We start from the raw sequence: 22,764 nt of genomic DNA on the forward strand, positions 1-22,764 counted from the left end.
CTAATACCCAGAAGTCTGTTGCATTTCTATATAATAACAGCAAAAGATTAGAAAAAATTACAAGTTACTTAAGAATAAATTAAGGAAAAATACCATTTACCATCACAGCAAAAAGATTAAAATGCCTCAGAATAAACCTACCTAAGGAGGTAAAAGATTTGTATTCTGAAAACTACAAGATGCTGATGAAAGAAATCAAAGATGATTCAAGTAAATGGAAAGATATACCATGTTCCTGGATTGAAAAAGTCAACATTGTCAAAATGACTATACTACCTAATGCAATCTACAGATTCAATGCAGTCACTATCAAAATACCAGTGACATTTTTCACTGAACTAGAACAAAGATTTTTAAATTTGTATGGAAACATAAAAGACCCGAAATAGCCAAAGCAATTCTAAGGAAAATGGAGCTGGTAGAATCAGGCTCCCTAACTTCAGATTATACTACAAAACTACAGTAATCAAAACAGTATGGTACTGCCATAAAAACAGAAATACAGATCAACAGAACAAGACTGAAAGCCCAGAAATAAACCCCACACACCTACAGCCAATTAATTTATAATAAAGGAGTCTACAATATATAATAGAGAAAAGACAGTCTCTTCAATTGGTTCTGGAAAAACTGGACAGCTGCACATAAAAGAATAAAGTTAGAACATTCTCTAACACCAAATACAAAGATAAACTCAATAGATTACAGGCTAAATGTGAGACTGGACACTATAAAACTTAGAGGAAAATGTAAGCAGAATACTCTTTGACATAAATCACAGCAATATATTTTTGGATCCACCTCCTAGAGTAATTAAAATAAAAACAAACAAATGGGACCTAATTAAAGTTGAAAGTTTTTGCACAGCAAAGGAACCATAAACAAAGCAAAAAGATAACCCACAGAATGGGAGAAAATATTTTCAAATGATGCAACTGACAAGGGATTGATATGCAAACTGCTCATGTAGCTCAATATGAAAAAGCAAACAACCCAGTCAAAAAATGAGCAGAAGATCTAAATAGACATTTCTTCAGAGACATACAGATGGCGAAAAAAGCACATGAAAAGATGCTCAACATCACTATTAGAGATATGCAAATCAAAACTACAATGAGGTATCCCCTCATACCAGTCAGGATGGCCACCATTAAAAAGCCTACAAATAATAAATGCTGGAGAGGGTACAGAGAAAAGGGAATACTCCAACTGTTAGTAGGAATATAAATTGGTACAGCCACTATGGAGAACAGTATGGAGGTTCCCTAAAACAACTAAAAACTGAACTAACATATGATCCACCAATTCCACTCCTGGGCATATATCTGGAGAAAATAATAATTTGAAAAAACACATGGACCCCAGTGTTCACTGCAGCATTATTTACAGTAGCTAAGACATGGCAGCAACCTAAATGTCCATCTATACATGAATGGATAAAGATGTGGTACATATATATGATGGAATATTACACACTCATAAAAAGAATGAAATAATGTCATTTGCAGCAACATAGATTATCATACAAAGTAAATGAACTAGAGAAAGACAAATATTATTTGATATCACTTATACATTTGATCTAAAAAGATGATACAAGTGAGCTCATTTATAAAGCAACCAGACCCACAGACACAGAAAACAAATTTATAGTTACCAAAGGGAGATAAATGAGGAATTTGGGATAAAGATAAACACAGTAATATATAGGCTTCCCACGTGGTAAAGAGTCCTCCTGCCAATGCAGGAGACATAAGAGATGCAGGGTTGATCCCTGGGTCAGGAAGATCCCCTGGAGTAGGAAATGACAATCCTTTACAGTATTCATGCCTGGACAATACTAGGGACAGAGGAGCCTGGCACGCTAAGGTCCATAGGGTCACAAAGAGTTGGACACAACTGAAGTGACTTAGCACACATACACATATATAATAAAGATAATCAACAAAGACCTACTGTATAATACAGGAAGCACTACTCAATATTCTGTAATAAGCTATATGGGAAAATAATGGATATATGTATATATGTAACTGAACCACTTTACTATACACCTGAAACTAACCAACACTGTAAATCAACTATAGCCCAATACAAGATAAAAATATAACTTAAAAAGATGTTAACACATTTGTGCATTTATATGACATGTACAGATTTTGAAAGATTAAATTAGAAGATTTGAAATAGAAAATAAGAACAAAATAAGACACTGGAAATCTCAAATTTAGGAATGTAAGATGAGAACATGAAGACCCTAAAATACGTTTTGTTCTTCTAAGGGTTTGGAATAAGACAGTAGAGAAGTGGCAGGAGCTTGAGGTGAGTATAGATCTGAGAGAGGGACTCTGCTGAGAAAGGAAAGATTTGATTATGGCTACAGGGTTATAGGAAAGACGGCAGTAAGGATGAAGAGCTTTAAGAACATATGAGAGGAGGAAATGCTTGGTGGACCGCACTTCTTATCTTAGTGAGGAAGGAGAAGACAGACCACAGAGATCAAAAGCTCAAGTAGAGGAACTTTTCTTAAATCGAAATAGTCGTCTCCCTTTTTCTGGGAACAGAAGGAATGAAAAAAGAGAAGGAACAAAATACAAATACATACATGTCAGTTGGGGGAATTCACACCTGCACTTTTTTTCCATTACACTGTGACCCAGATGATGTTCACAAAGATTAACTTGGCAATGACTACAGATGAGGATAAAAGCTAAAGTTGCTGCAGTCATCTGAGCACAAGGTGATAAAGACCTGCATCAGGCTGATAACAGCAAAAATCCGGAAGAAAGTTCAAATTTCAAAAGATGTTGCAGAAGACCCTAACTTTATTATTAGTTATTTTCAGTACTTCATTCTGTCAGCTATGTTCCAGGGCTGAAAGTTCCTAAAAACAGGAGTGGGAGCCATATAGTAAGCAAAACTACAGAAGTATCGCGTCAACATAGCTCTGAAGCAATAGCAAATGTCAATCTTGGGATAGTGTTGAAGAGAGAAACCCTCACTAGCAGTTAATTCTATCAATTATCTAGCAGATCCCTTGAGAACAGTTAGATTGGATTCTTTTTAGGGAAGATCTTAAACATAATATTGATCAAAGATCACTAAAATATTAAACATTTCGGATAAACTAACCTGTTTTCTAACAGCATGTAATGAAAGTTCTGTTTTATTTAACAGATATTAATGAATGTCAAGAATCCAGCCCCTGTCACCACCGCTGTTTCAATGCCATAGGAAGTTTTCACTGTGGATGTGAACCTGGGTATCAGCTCAAAGGCAGAAAATGTGTGGGTAAGGCAAGGGCTATGAATTCAAAGCATTGACACCTTTGTAATGTCTTAATGCTGTCTGATCTAATCTATGGGTTGTGTCTGATATAGGGCACCATTTATGTGATCTATGCAAAAACAAAAGGAAACAAATGTACAAGTTTCACTTTCCAATTTTAAAACCATTTTTAACATGTTCTCTATTATATTACCATTTTTTCACAAAACCATGATATATGTGTGTATATAGTTATATATGGGCTTCCCTGGTGGCTCAGACAATAAAGAATCTGCCTGCAATGTAGGAAACCCAGGTTCGATCCCTAGGTCTGGAAGATCTCTTGGAGAAGGGAATAGCTACCCACTCCAGTATTCTGCCTGGAGAATTCCATGGACAGAGAAGCCTGGTGGGCTATAGTTCACGAGGTCACGAAGAGCTGGACACAACTCAGCAATTAAATATACATATAATTTTTATTTTTCTAGGAGGGGGAAATGTTTTGGCATGGCTTCCATCTATGTGATGTAATATTTTTTATTTTTATCATTATGTTCTAAAATAAAGTGTGTTACATACCTTGATGGATTTAAACACTTCAACCTTATACCATGATTATATAATCATCTATATTATTTATCCTTAAAATCCAAAGGCATATTTTTATGAAAAAGTGGAAGAAATCACTTTCTCAATCTGCATTATCTTTGTTCTTTTATCGAGATATAAATGAGTGTAGACAGAATGTATGCAGACCAGATCAGCATTGCAAGAACACTCGTGGTGGCTATAAATGCATTGATCTCTGTCCAAACGGAATGACCAAGGCAGAAAATGGAACCTGCATTGGTGAGTGTCTGGCTATTTCAGTGACTGAGATCCATTTACTGTCAACAAGCCAAGTAAGGCATCCTTGTTTAAAACTCATGATTAGAATAAATTTCATCCAACAAAGAAATATCTTTTTCTATAGGTTTTTTACTACCAACTTCTTGTATGGTTAAGCTCTGAAGTCCCAGCATCATAACTATACCAGGAAATGAAAGCTCAACCAAGAAACTTAGACCATTTTGAGCTCCCATGAATTACACAATTGATTTATATAGTTTAATATCCACATACAGTAATATTATCTCACATAATTTCTAATATGAAATTTAGCATATATTTAAGAATTTCATTGGAGGGGTTAAGAAAAACTTATGTTTGTAGAAACTTATTGAAAGTTCAAAATATAATTATAACTATTCATTAAGTGTTAAATCAATAACCAGACAGTGAAGTAAATTATATTTCTCCCTAAGTTTGTTCTTTGTGTGCCTATTCTGTGCTAGTCTGCCATAGTTGACAGAACTGTGAGCTTCACGATTTACAGAACTGAAGCAGATAGCATTCCTGTTCTCATGTACTTAAAATCGCCTGGGATATATCAGCCAACTCCACTTGCCTCACCAAAAGGAAAAAAAAAACAGTAATACAAGATGAAATGCCATAAAAAGTACAAGTAGGACTTCCCTGATGGTCTAGTGGATAAGAATCCATATTCCAAAGCAAGAGACCCAGGTTCAATCCCTGGTCCAGGAAGCTTCCACATGCCTCGGGGCAGCTAAGTCCATGTACCACAACTACTGAGCCCTCGCGCTGCAGGTACTGAAGCTGATGCGCCCTAAAGCCTGTGCTCCGCAATGAAAGAAGCCATTGCAGTGAGAGCCCGCACACCAGAACCAGAGCAGCTTCCACTTCCTGCCATTGCAATGAGAGCCCGCACACCAGAACCAGAGCAGCTTCCGCTTCCCGCAATTGCAATGAGAGCCCGCACACCAGAACCAGAGCAGCTTCCGCTTCCCGCCATTGCAATGAGAAGCCACACACCAGAACCAGAGGAGCTTCCGCTTCCCACAGGCAGAGAAAGCCCGTGCACAGCAACGAAGACCCGGCACAGCCAAAAATTAAAGAAAGTTTATTAAAAAAAAAAAAAAGAGGTACAGATAAAATTGTGTAAGAGTACTCAAAAGAGTGTTCATATCTAATAGGAGTGACTAACGGCCATGTCATGGAAGTGATCATATTTAAATTATCCTCGAATGGGATGTCAGTATGTGGAAGTGATAGTAAAAGGAAAGAAAAATGGCCCTGTATGAGGGGGAAAGAGCTGGAGTTTCTGAGAACATGTTAAAATTCGTCCTACTTAACAGCTATCTGATCTTGAACAAGTCTTGAAATGACACAGAAATTTGAGTTTCTGTTGAGAAACACAGAAGTTTCTCATTTTAAAAATGGGGGGAAAAAAGAATTTTGAAATGAAACATTAATAAAGTTAAAATATGCCTTGGATTTGTTTCAAAATAATAGAGAGGGGAGATTGTAGATATAAATGAAGGAGTAGTGACCACTTGTTGGTCTTTGTTGAGATACAAGGAGATTTAGTATAATTTTTTTTTAAATGGGAGAGTGGACTATCAGATTGCAAAGACTGTTTTCAGCAATATGGATATAGGTAAATGTTTTTCTAAATTCCTACGAATAGCCAATTCATAGCATCATATATAGTTATGTGTAACTGTATTTTTAAGAATATTGACTCTAGTTTATGTATAAGATTAATTAGACATAAGCTGAAAGATCAGAAGACTGTTTAAGAAGCTATAGCAAAAATATAGTTACATGAAAATGGAAAACGGGGATACATGGCTTTGTTCAAAGGAAGTAGAATTACTCAATCTTAGAAGTTTAGGGAATAAATTAAAGATAACTCTGATGTTTACAGTTTGGGGGAAACAGAATGCTGTTATCATAAATGAGAGTAATGATAAGAGTAATGATACTCTGAACATGCCGAGTTTGAAGTTCTAGTAAAATATGGCGATGGAGATGACCAGCTAGCAGCTAGAAATCTGAGTCTGTAGATGAGAAGCAGTGTGGTACTACTGCTCTAGATCTACATCAGGAAGCTCATTAGAGTCAATAAAATAAATACGATGGCAAAAGGAGGAGGGGTATAGAGAAGGGAAGAGAAAGCTGAGAACAAAACTCTATCCATAGTAGGGAGCAGAAAGAGGAAAAGAAGCCAATTAACAAGTGACCTGGAGGAGGGCATGGCAACCCACTCCAGTATTCTTACCTGGAGCATCCCCATGGACAGAGGAGCCTGGCTGGCTACAGACCATGGGGTCACAAAGAGTCGGACACAACTGAGCAACTAAGCTTTCTAGTAAGTGACAGAGCTGGGACTTGAACCCAGCTTTTCTGAATGCAGGGTTCAATCACATGGTAAGAAATGCAGCATTCTAAACAATTAAAATGTTCATTTTAAATATAGTGACCTCAGGTTTTGAAAGAGGAAATGTTATTGCTTTTTATTGCCTCCATGTTCATAGATGTTGATGAGTGTAAAGATGGGACCCATCAGTGCAGATATAACCAGATATGTGAGAATACAAGAGGCAGCTATCGTTGTGTGTGTCCAAGAGGGTACCGGTCTCAAGGACTTGGAAGACCCTGTTTGGGTAAGTTAAAAGAAACTCTTATCAAGTTAATAAAACTGTTAATACAATTAACCACCCCTACCTACCAACTTGATTAGGACCACTGTGTTTTCAAATGCTTTCTTGCTACATTTAGAAGAGTAAGTTGGTTTAAGTAATCCATTACACAGTTTGAATTACTTCTTAGAGACTTCATATTGAGTTCAACTTACACTGACTTTCAAATGGTAATAATAACTACTTACAGAAAGCTTACTATAAACTACACATACCAAAGTGAGGTGTGGTATAATTACCATGACAACTTAATTATGAAGATTATCCCATTGATTGTCTCGCTATGCACATGTTTGTATAGATACATTTTATTTGAATGTGAAGTATAATTGTATGTACTATGAACGTTTAGTTATGAGGGATTAAAATGTGAACACATTTTAAGTGAATTGGTAATTAGCACTTTATCTACCATATATTTAGCACATGCTATATACCATTCCCAGTGCTAAGAGTCTCACTTAATTCTTCCAATTGCCTATTTGTTTCCATCTTAGTTATAATTGAGTGTAAAGTAAGGCAAGTAGATAGAAAATATCTTCAAGAAGGTAACCATATGCTTTTTTAAAATTAACACATTTATAATCAAGAAACTGACCTATAAAATATTCTACCTCAGAATATTTACATTTACATGCAGCAAAAAACTTGTGTTGAGCTTTTAATTACTGGCTTCTGGTTTGCATGCTATTATACTTTTTAAATTAGATGCCTTGTTTATCTATTTAAGAGACAACCTGTCCTTATAGCCTGTCCTGTCTTTATAGTGAATTCTTCCATAAAAATTTAGTACTGTCGTGATGTAGTTCCTAGCACAGTACTTTGTGCATAGCAAATGTTTATAGTAGTATCATTATTATGAACTCTTTTAAAATAAATACTGTTTAATAGAAATGTATGTAATTTTAGTCTTCTATTTAGGTATTGTAATTTATATATAATTTAACATTTTGATAAGTTATTATTACAGTGACCTAGCAGAATAAAATATGTTCAGCTGTTCACTTGTTTGACTTGAAGCTGAATGTCAGCAATTGGGCTGGGGGATAAATTTGTAAAGAAGGTAGGGCCATTGCCTTAAAGAGATTAAAAATGCTAATTTTAACTTTTGCCTACTGAAATAATTATTAAAGCAAAATTTACTACTTTATTCTAGTTGTTTTCTTTCATGGCACTTTGGTAATGAATTAAAGAATTTGGTTTTGATCTCTGGTATTTATTCACTTTATAAGAAGTGTTGTGAGTACATACTCTGTTGATCTAGAAAAGAAGGATAGCTTTCATTTTTGAACTTTGTGAGTTTCTTAGGAAGAATGATTTTGTGTCATTTCCTTCTTTTTAATTTTTGTTAAGAAAATGTGCTTAGCATGATTATTCATGAGTAATTATTGATTCAAAAGAAAAAAGGAAAATAAAGCTGACTGTAGTTGTACCAATATTCCTGCATCTGAAACTTATATGAAAGATTAGAAGCACTAAGTGATCAAAAGTATAATTAAACTCTAACTAGAGATATGATTGCATTCTTCACCAACGAAAGTAAGATCTATATTAGCTTTGAACTCTAGTTTTTCTGGGTTCAAGACCACATTTTCCATTGTAATCCTATTTGTTTCTACTGTAAAGCAGTGTTTAGGGAGAATCATAGAATCTCTCTATATAGTTATATCTTAATGATGAAAGCTTTTTCAAAAGTTTACAGCAGTTGAAAAATTACTGTATTCCCAGCTTTGGAAGGTAACATAATGTTTTCAGTTTGTTTCACAGACTGATTCTTTATTCCTGTGTTTTCTGTGTGTATATGTGTGTATGTTGTGTTTTTTTTTTCTCTTTTTTATGTATCATGGCACACGAGCAGATATTAATGAATGTGAACAAGTGCCTAAGCCTTGTGCATATCAGTGCTTCAACACCCCTGGCAGCTTCAAGTGTATCTGTCCACCAGGACAACATTTGTTAGGGGACGGGAAATCTTGCGCTGGACTGGAGAGGCTGCCAAATTATGGCAATCAATACAGTAGCTATAACCTTGCACGCTTCTCCCCCATGAGAAACAACTATCAACCTCAACAGCATTACAGACAGTACTCACATCTCTACAGCTCCTACTCAGAGTATAGGAACAGCAGAACATCTCTCTCCAGGACTAGAAGGACTATTAGGAAAACTTGCCCCGAAGGCTCTGAGGCGAGCCTTGACACATGTGTAGGTAAATGTCAGCCATATTCCATTTCCTTTCTGTGGGTTCTCTTATGGACCAAAGTCTGAGCATACGTACAGCACCCGTGAGAGTCTGGGTGCAGTGAACTACACCTGATTTCAGATATGGGATGACTCAAAGCTTCAGGACATTTACTCTGGCACCTACACCAATTGCCAGTTTTCTCAAATGAGTAATGTATTTACATGTGTACATTCTGATCGTTTCCTGTTTTATGTTGGCAATTTCTCTTTTTTTTATTGACCCTGAAAGTGTTACTAAATTTAATGCTATATAGAAGCAAAGTGCAGTGGCATTCAGAATATGGTTTTTTAAAGAAAGAGAATATGCATATTACCACCGTAATACAGTACTAGCAGATTATGGTTTTTTCCGACGGATGCTAAAGCAGTGGGTTTAAAGGGAAACGCTCTGCTACTGTGTCAACTGCTTGCTCTGTATGAACATACAACACTGCCCTGACTGTAGTCCCACACTCCCCGTGGAGCTTCTCTGATTTATTTTGTATATATGTGAGTCACTGAAAAGATAATGTAAGTCAGGACAAAACTTTTTTCCATTGTTCTAAATTGTGTGCTTTCAGTACCTTTACATTTACAAGTCTGTAACTTAATTTGTTTACAAAAGTGAAGTGTAATTTCCAACTCCAGAATGAAGACCCTGTCTTCAGTTAAACTGCAAACAATTCCATCTGTTGTTCAAATAATTCAATTTTCTGTGAGTATCCACAGTTTGCATGTCATGGAACTATACACTGAGAGGAATTAGCAAGCACAAATGAGCCCTGCAGTTTGGTCAAAGAAATGAGAAAACAAGAAAGAAAGGGAGCGGGGAGGCAAGAGGGGAAAGAATGAAATTCTGTTTAAATTTAAAGACCCCTATGCCAACCTCATGGTATTGCATTTTTCTTAGGTATTCTATGCTTCATTTATTCTCTCCCAAATGTGCTCTCTGTTAAACATTTTTTTTTAAGTACTTAAAGAATACCATCTGACTTCAGTTTTTGTCATTTCTCTTCCTGCCCTTCTCCAAGTCCTGTTCCTGCATCGTAGTCTTTGACATGTGTCCTCTCTCACCGTTAGGTGGACTCAGCTTCTCACATCACCTCCCCTCTGCTGGACCTTCAAACCCTCGAGATCCTTACACTTTCAAGCCTTTATCCTTTAGCCCCAAATGTTCCCAGAACTTTTCTATCTGCTGTCTTGAAGTACCTAAAGCTTAATATGATGTATATGGAATTTTCTACCTGTGATCATCTTCCCTGAATTGTGGACAGTGCTCGTTTCTTTTACTTATTGAATGTGAAACATTCATACGTTCATTAACAACTCTCAACATTTTTCCACATATGGTCAAATACTACTTAATTATTAATACTAAGCCTGTGGACTCTACTGTTCTCGGCAGGATATCAAACATTGCTCTCAGCCTGCTTCAAACTGTTCTTATTGGGTTTTTTTTTTCCCATTGGTAATTTTTTATGCCCACAATTTTGACCTATTTACTAGTGAAACTTTTTACTTTCCATAGAATTAACATCTAACATTTCGTTTTTCTAAGTTTCTCCCAAATAGTCATTCCCACTGAGAAGTTTTCATATCCTATTAACATCCCACCGTCTGCCTTTGTTTCAGACAACTCTTTTCTTCTACACCAAAAATCTTTGCTTATGCTTTCATAAATGAGGGAAACAATATTCCCCACACCATACACCATCTAGTTGATTTCTAAATCATCTGAAGGTCCAAGTCATTTTAAGAAAGTGTCCTTGATTGGTAACCATGTCTCCTTTTCTCTACCACAATCTATGCCCTGTAATTTCATCAGTAAAGTCTTATGAATGTTTTGTCTCTGTGTTTATATTACACTAACATATTTATGTGAATTACATTCCCAAAACAATCTACTGTGTAAGGCAGTTACTACTTCAGAGTGAGGACCCGTCTTGGAGAATCTAAAGTTAACTTCTATAACTAGTTAATTACTGGATATTTAAGTTTTATTGGGGACCACTGAATAGGCTTAGAAATATTTCTTAAAATACAGTGAATATTTTATGGTGTTTGTACTAATAAAGAAATTCACACTATGACTGCAGACAGCTTTGGAATTATGTAACAAGCAACTTGCAGTAAACACGAAATGTCTTTCTTTAATTAACCATCTGGGCTAGACAGATTACAAAAAATTCAGATTAACACCATGGCATTTTGTTAGACTTGGGCTAAAAATTAGCTTTTTAAGGAATTTATTCCAAAGCTTTTTAGGGAAAATGAATGAAACATTGCTTCTGAACATAGAAATCACACTTAGGGCCACTTTAAACTACTTGGAGTTCAACATGATTTACATTTCTGTTGTCATTTTTGTTAAAGCAGATTATAAAGGGAAAATGTTAAAATAACTCAAGTGCAGCTGTGAATGCTTTGGGTAACTAAAATGGGGCAAAAACAATGACAAATATTTGATGAGTATTTGTCATTAACAGCTTGAATCATTGCAGTTATAATCTGAGCATCTGCAGAATGAACAGGTTCTTTTTTGCTCTGAGTCATCTCCAAGTTTTCACTTTCTCTTCCCTTCACTTCCAGCCCACAGCCCTACTGCCCCCATTTCATACCATCTTCTCCTCTTTCTTCTAACACTGGTTGGCAGATTTTACTATTAGGCAAAACACAGTTGGGACAGTAAATCTAGGCCTCTCAAATCCCATCCCTGATTCGGAAAGCAAATAGCAATTAATTTTAAACTATCTTTCTATCTGTCCTTTTTATTACTGTTTTCTTAATTTTGTTTAGTAATAGCAGGTAGATTAGCTCTTTATAGTTCATAAAATGTTCATATCTTATTATATTTGCACCTTCCAACAAACCTGTGAGAAGTAAGGAGATTGTGTCTATGACTCCTCTTGGCAGAAGAATCAACTGAGATCTTGAGAAGTTAAGCGGCTGGCCCAAAGTAACATAGCAACTATGTATATGCAGTTGTCATTAGTGAAATACTTTATAATTGTATAAGCTGGATAAATATTCCTATTGCAAAGATAAAACCACCTCCACTAAATGATATCTGCATATGGGAAAGTTACACATGGCTGTTGGAGAGGCAACTACAGTTTAAATAAAATAGAAAAGAATATTTCTTTTTCCAGTTAATCTCATTAGAAACTTTATCTTTTAGGTAAATTCTACTGTTCTGTCAAGAGTTTAGCACTTTAGTAGTTTGGGATCTTGCACAGTTCTGTTTCATCTGTTGTTCTAATCTTAATTAAGTAACATTGAAATTGGCTAGGTTGGGGTTTCAGTTCAAATACATTTATACACAAAAGAGGTGTTCATATTTTATAATATAGGACAGCTTATATTGGACTCCATTAAAAACAAATCCTGATATGAAACCACTTTGAGCCTTTTTAAATAGATGAGTATAAAATCACTAAGTTGTCTACTGTATGTCAAAAGCTTGTTTATAGTTGATTCTGTCACAGTTTCTGCCTGTGTTTTTTGTACTTACATATTCTGCTTTCTTTCTGCACAGATATTAATGAATGTGAAAATACAGACACCTGCCAGCATGAGTGTAAAAATACCTTTGGGAGCTATCAGTGTATCTGTCCACCTGGCTATCAGCTCATGCTCAATGGAAAGACATGTCAAGGTGAGAAAACTTTGGGACATTTAGTGCTGCAACTTAACTTAAAACCAATATAGATAGCATAGTGTGAGAAATGTCTTTTTTTTGAATAATTATTCTTCTAGTTGATTCCTTTCCCTTCACATTCGCATGGGTCAGACTTATCTTTAATCATTGCTTTTGCAAGCAGGAAAAGCAGAAGGCGGCAATTAAGCAAAGGAAAATTTGAGAAACATTTTTGGTATGATCTTAGAAGAAGGCACACAGGAATGCCTAAATCAGTTCATATCATATATATTTAAAACTAAAAGGAACTAGATCTCTTCAGACACGTTTTACAATCCAGCTACGAAGAAAGGAGAAATGGGATGAATGCTCAGTAAATGTACTTCAGTGTTAGGCATTATTTTATACTTTGTTTTAGTGATCAGTGGGTGATTAACTCATTCATTTTTTGAATCGAATGATGAATACCAATCATTTTCTAGAAATTCTGGATGCAGTAGGTTAAAACAGGTGAATAATATACACTATTTCCTTTATGATCTTAGAGTCTAGTGGATACAGACATGCAAACAAGTGCTTAATCAACATACAAAATTCTATTACTAGGTGTTACAGCGGAGTTCTAGACAATATGTAGTGATGGCAGAAAGAAAAAAAAAATCAATCTCAAAAATGTGAAAGGAGCATTGTATTTTGATGAAATGTAGTATGTTGCAATGTATACTTAGAGAAAAAATGTATGAATTTACATAAATCATCAAAATCTAAGAAACTAATTCTATGGACAAAAAAAAAAAAAAAACCTAAGAATATTATATAGGTCTTTAAAAGCTCTGAATTTTATTCATCTCTGTCCTGCATGAAAGACTTTCCTTTACAAAACATTTGCTAGGATGCAGCTCATGGAAATGTGTTCTGGAAGCAAGAACAGGACGGACAGTAGCTTCACCTGGGTTACTATGAGCCTCCCCACTCTTACTTACCCCATTCACCCAATATACTCCCTCAGAGCCCCCACTGATCATGTGAATGCAATAATAAACTCTGCTCCAGTCATCCTTCACCAAACATTTATGAAAAGCTTGCCCTAGGAAGAACATTTTACTAAGTTTTGAAATACTGGAATAACGTATCTACATTATAGTTTTCCATTTTTCTGAAACAACTGTTAGCTCATTTTAATCAGCAGTATAGCTTTGTCAAGAACAATGATTCGGACCCATTCTAGAGATGATAAAACCAATTCTCAGAGTGATTATGTGAGTCTCAGTGTCCTATAACCATCAAGAACAAGGGCAGGACTGGATCACAGATTTCATGATGTTTAGAATGGTCCTTGGTTTCTCCTGTGATGCTGTGAACACCAGTGATTGTAGTGTGGCAGCAGAGAGATGTAAGAGTGCTTACATTGTCCATAGCTTACAACTTTCTCCAGCTCTTCACCCCACGAATCCTTCTGAAGGGAGGCAGTGTACAACACTACCATTACTCTCTCTACAGGTGCACCAGGTATCAAGGAAGGAAGGGGATAGATACTGAAGCATTTGGAATAACCTAGTGGACTGCAAACTCCTTAGCCAGATTTTTAAGGGTTATATTATGTCATATTCTCATTAGAGGATTTTTTCTCCTTTAAATTATGCCAGTATGTTTTTTTAGTTGCCCTTTTCACTCATTCAGTTCAAAACATTTTTCCACTTTCACTTGTGCTCCAGAGAGTGGAAAATAATGTGCACAAATCAGAAACAGACATCATCTAAAATGTCTGCAATTTAAGCAAGTTACATATTTTTGTGATTTTATAAAAGGACATGAGAGAAAACAATTACAACCTTTAAAGAAGTCTCTACTCTAAAGAATAACTTGGAGTCTTTTATGGCTTTAGAAAGTGTCTGAGGCATTTATGAGGAACAAAAGACTATGTTTCATTCCCAGATGAATTTTTGAAGCTTTATACATTAGTGTTAGAGATATCAATAATAAAAGGGATATTAAAGTGAACTTGACATTGAACATTGACAGAAACTAGTCAAAAGTAGAAGTCATCAGATTGCAAAATGAAAACCAAAAACATGACCAAGTATAGTTTTCCCCAAAACCAGAGAGGAGAAACTGAAAATTTTGTATGCTAATGTTAAACCCCACTAATCTAATGCCAATCCCAGAGAAGAGCAATGCCAAAAATGTTCAAACTACTGCACAATTGCACTCATTTCACATGCTAGCAAGGTAATACTAAAAATCCTTCAAGCTAGGTAAGGCTTCAATAGTACATGAACTGAGAACTTCCATATATACAAACTGGATTTAGAAAAGGCAGAGAAACCAGAGATCAAACTGCCAATATCTGTTGGATCATAGAAAAAGCAAGAGAATTCCAGGAAAAAAAATCTACTTCTGTTTCACTGACTATGCTAAAGCCTTTGACTGTGTGGATCTTGGCAAACTATGGAAAATTCTTAAAGAGGTGGGAATACCAGACCACCTTACCTGCCTCCTGAGAAACCTGTATGCAGGTCAAGAAGCAACAGTTAGAACTGGACATGGAACAATGGACTGGTTACAAATTGGGAAAGGATTATGTCAAGGCTGAATATTATCACACTGCTTATTACTTATATGCAGAGTACATCATGTGAAATGCCAGTCTGGGTGAATCACAGGCTAGAATCAAGATTGTCAAGAGAAATATCAGTAAGCTTAGATAAGCAGATGATGCCACCCTTATGGCAGAAAGTGAAGAGGAGCTAAAGAGAGCCTCTTGATGAAGATGAAAAAGGAGAGTGAAAGTGGGCTTAACACTCAAACAATCAAAATCTTTTTTTTTTTTTTTTATTTTATTTGGAGGCTAATTACAATATTGTATTGGTTCTGCCACACATCAACATGAATCTGCCACGGGCATACACGTGTTCCCCATCCTAAACGCCCCTCCCACCTCCGTCCCCGTACCATCCCTCCGGGTCATCCCAGTGCACCAGCCCCAAGCATCCTGTATCAATCAAAATCTTAAGATCATGGCATCCGGTCCCATCACTTCATGGCAAATAGATGGGGAAACAAAGGAAACAGTGATAGATTTTATTTTCTCGGGCTCCAAAATCACTGTGGACAATGACTGCAGCCATGAAATTAAAAGACACTTGCTCCTTGGAAAAAAAGCTATGACAACCTAGAAAGAGTGTTAAAAATCAGATATCACTTTGTTAACAAAGGCCCACATAGTCAAAGCTATGGTTTTTCCAGTAGTCATGTAGGGATGTGAGAGTTGGACCATAAGAAGGCTAAGTGCTGAAGAATTGATGCTTTTGAACTGTGGTGTTGGAGAAGACTCTTGAGAGTCCCGTAGACTTCAAGGAGATCCAACCAGTCAGTCCTACAGGAAATCAGTCCTGAATATTCTTTGGAAGAACTGAGCCAACTCATTGGAAAAGACCCTGATGCTGGGAAAGACTGAAGGCAGGAGGAGAAGGCAACAACAGAGGATGAGATGGTTGGATGGCATCACGAACTCAATGAACATAAATTTGAGCAAGCTTCAGGATATGGTGGAGGACAGGGAAATCATGGGGTTGCAAAGAGTGGAACACAACTGAGTGACTGAACAACAATCTAATTCTAAAAGTGTAAAAATACTCTATGTTGGCATTACCTTCAAAATGAATTATCTATCCAAGTTTTTAAGAAGCAATTCATGTCTACTGAGAATCTGAATTACTTTATATTCTCTATAAGTCAAATGTTTATTCTGAATTACTTTTTTAAATGTAGCCAGAAGCATTTGGTTAAATGCATTCATATATTCTAAAGCTGTTCCTGTGAAAGTTTTTCAACTGATCTTGGTATAATTTTCTTGTAGCAATAATATTTGTTATGAAAAGCCTATACTTTAATTTTTGATCACAATAATTTTTAAATAATATTTTGTAATTTTATATATTATATACAATTATTTAAATTAATCTTATGATATGTTATATAATTATATAATATCTTACAAAAACCAGATATTACCACACTGTCAGGTAACAAAAGATAGCCTGATTGCTCCACCTTTTCTGGCTACTTTTTTTTATGACTAGTGACTAAAATGAGTGAACAAAGTGAGCAGATTGAATGCCTTAAAGGTACTTACTCCGGAAGAGATAGTGATAGAAGACAAAGAAGGGTTACCTTCTTAGAAGCTCAAATACTTTTTGAAAGCTCTTCTATGGGAAGTGTATATTATTATGGAGCTAGGGACAAACACTTTGTATATTAGATTCTGACATTCGATATATTCATATTCAGCCAATGGAAATATGTGATGAGGTAGCTGTTCTTCCTGTGTATAAATGTGTATCTAGATTCTGGCCTCCAAGCCACCATTGTCATAGGCCCTAACAGTCCACTGGCCCCGTGTTTCTGTATGAGTTCACTATAAAAATTAAAGCTAAAATGAAATTTGGAATATGGATGGGAGGGGAATGGGATTTTTTTATGATAGCAAAGATACATTTCTTTCACATTTTCCTAAAGGGCTTTTCACTTCATTCTGAGACAATTTCATTTTGTCAAGGAGATGGAACACTTCCAACAGATAAAAATCATAACTGGAAGTTGGTTTGCAGAGTCAAAAGGCAAGGTTTAAGATTTAACTGAAATAAAACATGGTTCTGTTTCATTCCTGGAGGAAAACTAATTCTATTGTAAAAGGAGTAATAGAAAGCACATTATGTCATTATCAAGTCCCAGCTCTACCCACCAGAGGGCAGACACCAGAAGCAAAAAAAACTACAGTCCAGCAGCCTACAGAACCAAGTCCAGAAATGCAGATCAGAACCTGCCCTAGAACCACCTGGTCCCTGGCCCTTTGGTGACAAAAGGGGAGTGTACTGCTGGGACACAGAGGACATCCCCCACGGAGGCCACTTCTCCAAGGTCAAGAAACATAACTAACCTTCCACATACATAAAAATAGAAATCTATACAAAGACTTCCCTGGTGGTACTGTGGATAGGAATCCACCTACCAAGGCAGGGAACACGGGTTTGGTCCCTGGTCCAGAAAGATTCTGCATGCCATGGAGCAGCTAAGCCCATGTGCCACAACTACGGAAGCCTGCAGATTCTAGGGCCCACGAGCCGCAACTGCTGAACTCACGTGCTGCAGCTCCTGAAGCCCATGTGCCTAGAGCCTGTGCTCTGCAATAAGAGAAGCCACCACGACGAGAAGCCCTATGCACCAAGCTAGAGAGTGGCCCCCACTCTCTGCAACTTGAGAAAGCCTGCACACACCAATGAAGACCCAGGGCAACCAAAGATATTTTTAAAAATAAAAAAGAAAGAAAAATCCCGGTGAAAGGAGATAACAGAGGATTATGTTCTAGACAAAGAAAAAGATAAACCCCCAGAACAACTAAGTGACATGGAGATAGGCAATCTACCTGAGAAAGAGCTCAGAGTACTGATTGTAAAGATGACCCAAAAATTCAGGTAAAGAATGGATGCACAGTGCAAAAACCTGTAAGAAATTTTTAGCAAAGAGTTAGAAAATACAAAGAACAGCCAAAAAGTTGAAGAATACAATAACTGAAGTGAAAACACCCTAGAAGGAATCAATAGCTGAATAAATGAGGCAGAAGGGATAGGTGAGCTGGAAGACAGAATGGTGGAAGTCAGTACTGCATAACAGAATAAAGAAAAAAATGAGAAGAAATGAGGGCAGTTTGAGAGACCTCTGAGACAATGTCAGATGCACCAACATTTGCATTATAGAGGTCCCAGAAGGAGAAAAGGGAGAGAAAGGGCCTGAGACAATATTTGAAGAGATAATAACTGAAAACTTTCCTAATGTGCAAAAGGAGACAGTAACCCAAGCCCAGGAAGTGCAAAAACTACCATTGAGGATCAACTCAAGGAGGCATGCCCACACACATTGTAATCAAACTGACAGAAAATATGAAAAGCAACAAATAACATATAAGGGACCCCCATAGGGCTATTGTCTGATTTTTCAGCTGAAACTCTGGCTAGAGGAGAGTAGCACATTATATTTGAAGTGATGAAAGTGAAAAACCTACATGCAAGATTACTTTACCCAGCAAGACTCATTCACGTTTTGACAGAGAAATCTAAAGCTTTACAGACAAGCAAAAGCCAAAGGAACTCATTACCACTAAACCAGCTTTACAAAAAAATGCTAAAGGAATTGCTCTAGACAGAAAAGAAAAGTCTACAACTAGAAACAAGCAAATTAGGAAATGGGAAAGCTCATTGGTAAAGGCAAACCTACCCAAAAGGTAGGAAATCATCCACATTCAAATATGATATTGAAACCAGTAATCATGAGAGGAGGAGAGTAAAACTTCAGGATACTTGAAGTGCATTTGAAATTAAGAAATCAGCAACTTAAAACAATTGTATGTATACCTAGACTGCTGTATCAAAACTTCAAGGCAACTGCAAATCAACTCTGTAATAAGTATATACAAAAAAGAAAAAGAAATCCAAACACTGAACATAGCCATCAAATCACAAGAGAACAAAAGAGGGGAAAAAATGACCTTCAAAGGCAAACCCAAAAGAATTAACAAAATGGCAATAAGAACATACATAGATAACCATCTTAAATGTAAATGGATTAAATGCTTGAGCCAAAAGACATAGATACAAATGAATGAACGGGTGCAAAAACAAGACCCATATATATGCTGTTGAAAAGAGACCCATTTCAGATCTAGAAGCCATGAAGACAAAGTAAGGGAATGGTTTAAGAGATTCCATGTATATAGAAATCAAAAGAAAGCTGGAGTAGCAACAGTTGTATCAGACAAAATAGACTTTAAAATAAACACTTTACAAGAAACAAAGAACTATACTACGTAATGATCAAGGAATCAATCCAAGAAGAAGAGACAGCAATTGTAAATATACATGCACCCATAGGATACACAATTGGACACATAGGAACACAATGCAAGAAATCATCTACATTTAAATATGATATTGAAACCAGTAATCATGAGAGAAGGAGATTAAAAATTCAGGATACTTGAAGTGCATTTGAAATTAAGAAATCAGCAACTTAAAACAATTGTGTGTATACCTTGACTGCTATATCAAAATCTCATATTCAAGGCCGTTAATAGACATAAAAGGAGAAATTAGCAGTAACACAATACTAGGGGAGGACTTTTAACACACCCCAGTTACCTCAATGGACAGATGATCCAGGCAGAAAATCAATAAGAAAACATAGGCCCTAAAAGACACATTAGTCCAGATGAACTTAATTGGTATATATAGAGCTTTCCATACAAAAGCAGCAGAATACAGATTCTTTTCAAGTGCACATGGAACATTCTCCAGGATTGACATGTGGTACTTATACAAGTACAATCAAAGTATGTCCTTGGCCACAAAGCAAGCCTCAATAAATTGAAGAAAACTGAAATCTTATCAAGCATCTTTTCTGACCACAGCACTATGAAATTAGACATCAACTACAAGAAAAAACTGCAAAAAACAGAAATACATGGAGGCTTAACATTGTGCTACTAAGTAACAAATGGATCACTGAAGAAATCAAAGAGGAAATCGAAAAAATACCTAGAGATAAATGAAAACAGAAACATGATGATCCAAAACATGGAACACAGCAAAGGCAGTTCTAAGAAAAAAGTTAACAGCTATACAAGCTTACGTCAGGAAACAAGAAAAATCTGAAACTACCTAACTTTACACCTAAAGCAACTAGAGAAAGAATAAAACAAAACCCAACGTTAATTAAAAGGAAAGAAAGCATAAAGATCAGATCAGAAGTAAATGAATTACAGAGGAAGAAAACAATAGTAAAGATGAGTGAAACTAAAAGGTGGTTCTTCAGAGAAGAATATATGTATGTATGTGTATAACTGAATCACTTTGCTATACACCTGAACTAAGAGAACACTGCAAGTCAACTATACAGTAAAATTTTTAAAAATAAAAATGTCAAAATATTAAAAGCAATAAATAAAAATAAAAGCTGATTCTTTGTAAAGATAAACAAAATTGATAAACCTGTAGCCAGACTCATCCAGAAAAACATGGAGAGAGGCCAAATCAATAAAATCATAAATGAGAAAGAAGTTACAGTCAACACCACAGAAATAAAAAGGCCCATACTATAAGCAACTATTTGTCAATAAAATCGACAACCTACAAGAAATATGCAAATTCTTAGAAAGGTACAATCTCCCAAGAGTGAAAAATGAAGAAAAAGAGAACATGAACAGACCAATTTTAAATACTAAAATTGAATCTGTGATTTTAAAAACTCCCCCAAAAGATACCATATCAGATGACTTAACAGGCAAATTCTATAAAGCTTTAATAGACTAGTTAACACCTAAATCTTCTGAAACTATTCCAGAAACTTGCAGAGGAAGGAATACTTTCAAACTCATTCAATGAGGCCACTGTCACTCCAAAACCAAAGATACCACAAAAAAGAAAAAATACATACAAATGTCACTGATTAATATAGATGCAAAAATATTAAACAAATTACTAGCAAACTGAATCCAACATTACATTAAAAGGATCATACACTATGATTAAAATTCCAGGGATGCAAGATTTTTCAATATCCACAAATCAGTGTGATACACCACAGTGACAAATTGAATTAAAAACTATATGATCATCACAATAGATGCAGAAACAGCTTTTGATAAAATTCAGTTCAGGTCAGTTCACTCAGTCATGTCCGACTCTTTGCGACTCCATGAACTGCAGCACAGCAGGCCTCCCTGTCTATCACCAACTCCCGGAGTCTACCCAAACTCATGTCCATTGAGTCACTGATGCCATCTAACCATCTCATCCTCTGTTGTCCCCTTCTCCTCCTGCCTTCAGTCTTTCCCAACATCAGGGTCTTTTCAAATGAGTCAGCTCTTCGCATAAGGTGGCCAAAATATTGGAGTTTCAGCTTCAGCATCAGTCCTTCCAATGAATATTCAGGACTGATTTCCTTCAGGATGGACTGGTTGGATCTCCTTGCAGTCCAAGGGACTCTCAAGAGTCTTCTCCAACACCACAGCTCAAAAGCATCAATTCTTCGGTGCTCAGCTTTCTTCACAGTCCAACTCTTGCATCCATACATGACCACTGAAAAACCATAGCCTTGACTAGATGGACCTTTATTGGCAAAGTAATGTCTCTGCTCTTGAATATGCTGTCTAGGTTGGTCATAACTTTCCTTCCAAGGAGTAAGCGTCTTTTAATTTCATGGCTGCAATCACCATCTGCAGTGATTTTGGAACCCAAAAAAATAAAGTCAGCCACTGTTTCCCCATCTATTTCCCATGAAGTGATGGGACCGGATGCCACGATCTTAGTTTTCTGAATGTTGAGCTTTAAGCCAACTTTTTCACTCTCTGCTTTCACTTTCATCAAGAGGCTCTTTAGTTTCTCTTCACTTTCTGCCATAAGGGTGGTGTCATCTGCATATCTGAGGTTATTGATATTTCTCCTGGCAATCTTGATTCCAGCCTGTGCTTCCTCCAGCCCAGCGTTTCTCATGATGTACTCTGCACATAAGTTAAATAAGCAGGGTGACAACATATAGCCTTTGACATACTCCTTTTCCTATTTGGAACCAGTCTGTTGTTCCATTTCCAGATCTACCTGTTGCTTCCTGACCTGCATACAAGTTTCTCAAGAGGCAGGTCAGGTGGTCTGGTATTACCATCTCTTTCAGAATTTTCCACAGTTTATTGTGATAAAATTCAATACCCATTTATGATATAAAGTTCTCCATAAAGTGGACATAGGGGGAACTTACCTCAACATCATAAAGCCATATATGACAAGCCCTATTCACAGCTAACATCCTACTCAATGGTGAAAAGTTGAAAGTATTTCCTCTAAGTTCAGATACAAGGCCAAGGATGAAGGATATCCACTTGGCACTTTTATTCAACAGAATTATGGAAGTCCTAGACATGTTAGAGAAGAAAGAGAAATGAAAGGAATCCAAATTGGAAAAGGACTAATAAAACTATCACTGTTTGCTGATAACATAATACTATACCTGCTGCTGCTGCTGCTAAGTCACTTCAGTCGTGTCCGA

General features: G+C 36.3%; 1 protein-coding gene across 3 annotated transcripts in view; it reads left to right on the forward strand.

Annotated features, from left to right (window-relative positions):
* HMCN1 (hemicentin 1) overlaps positions 1-22,764 on the forward strand; it is a 537,282-nt gene that overhangs the window by 509,162 nt on the left and 5,356 nt on the right. For 2 of the 3 annotated variants that reach the window (XM_027565583.1, XM_027565585.1), the window contains 5 exons: positions 3,178-3,291; positions 3,991-4,116; positions 6,645-6,773; positions 8,668-9,018; positions 12,568-12,687. In XM_027565583.1, coding sequence (XP_027421384.1) covers positions 3,178-3,291; positions 3,991-4,116; positions 6,645-6,773; positions 8,668-9,018; positions 12,568-12,687 — 840 coding nt within the window. The remainder of the gene's footprint in view (positions 1-3,177; positions 3,292-3,990; positions 4,117-6,644; positions 6,774-8,667; positions 9,019-12,567; positions 12,688-22,764) is intronic. The other variant, XM_027565584.1, reaches the window with a different exon arrangement.

This window comes from Bos indicus x Bos taurus, chromosome 16, assembly GCF_003369695.1.
Source record: "Bos indicus x Bos taurus breed Angus x Brahman F1 hybrid chromosome 16, Bos_hybrid_MaternalHap_v2.0, whole genome shotgun sequence".
Lineage (NCBI taxonomy): Eukaryota > Metazoa > Chordata > Mammalia > Artiodactyla > Bovidae > Bos > Bos indicus x Bos taurus.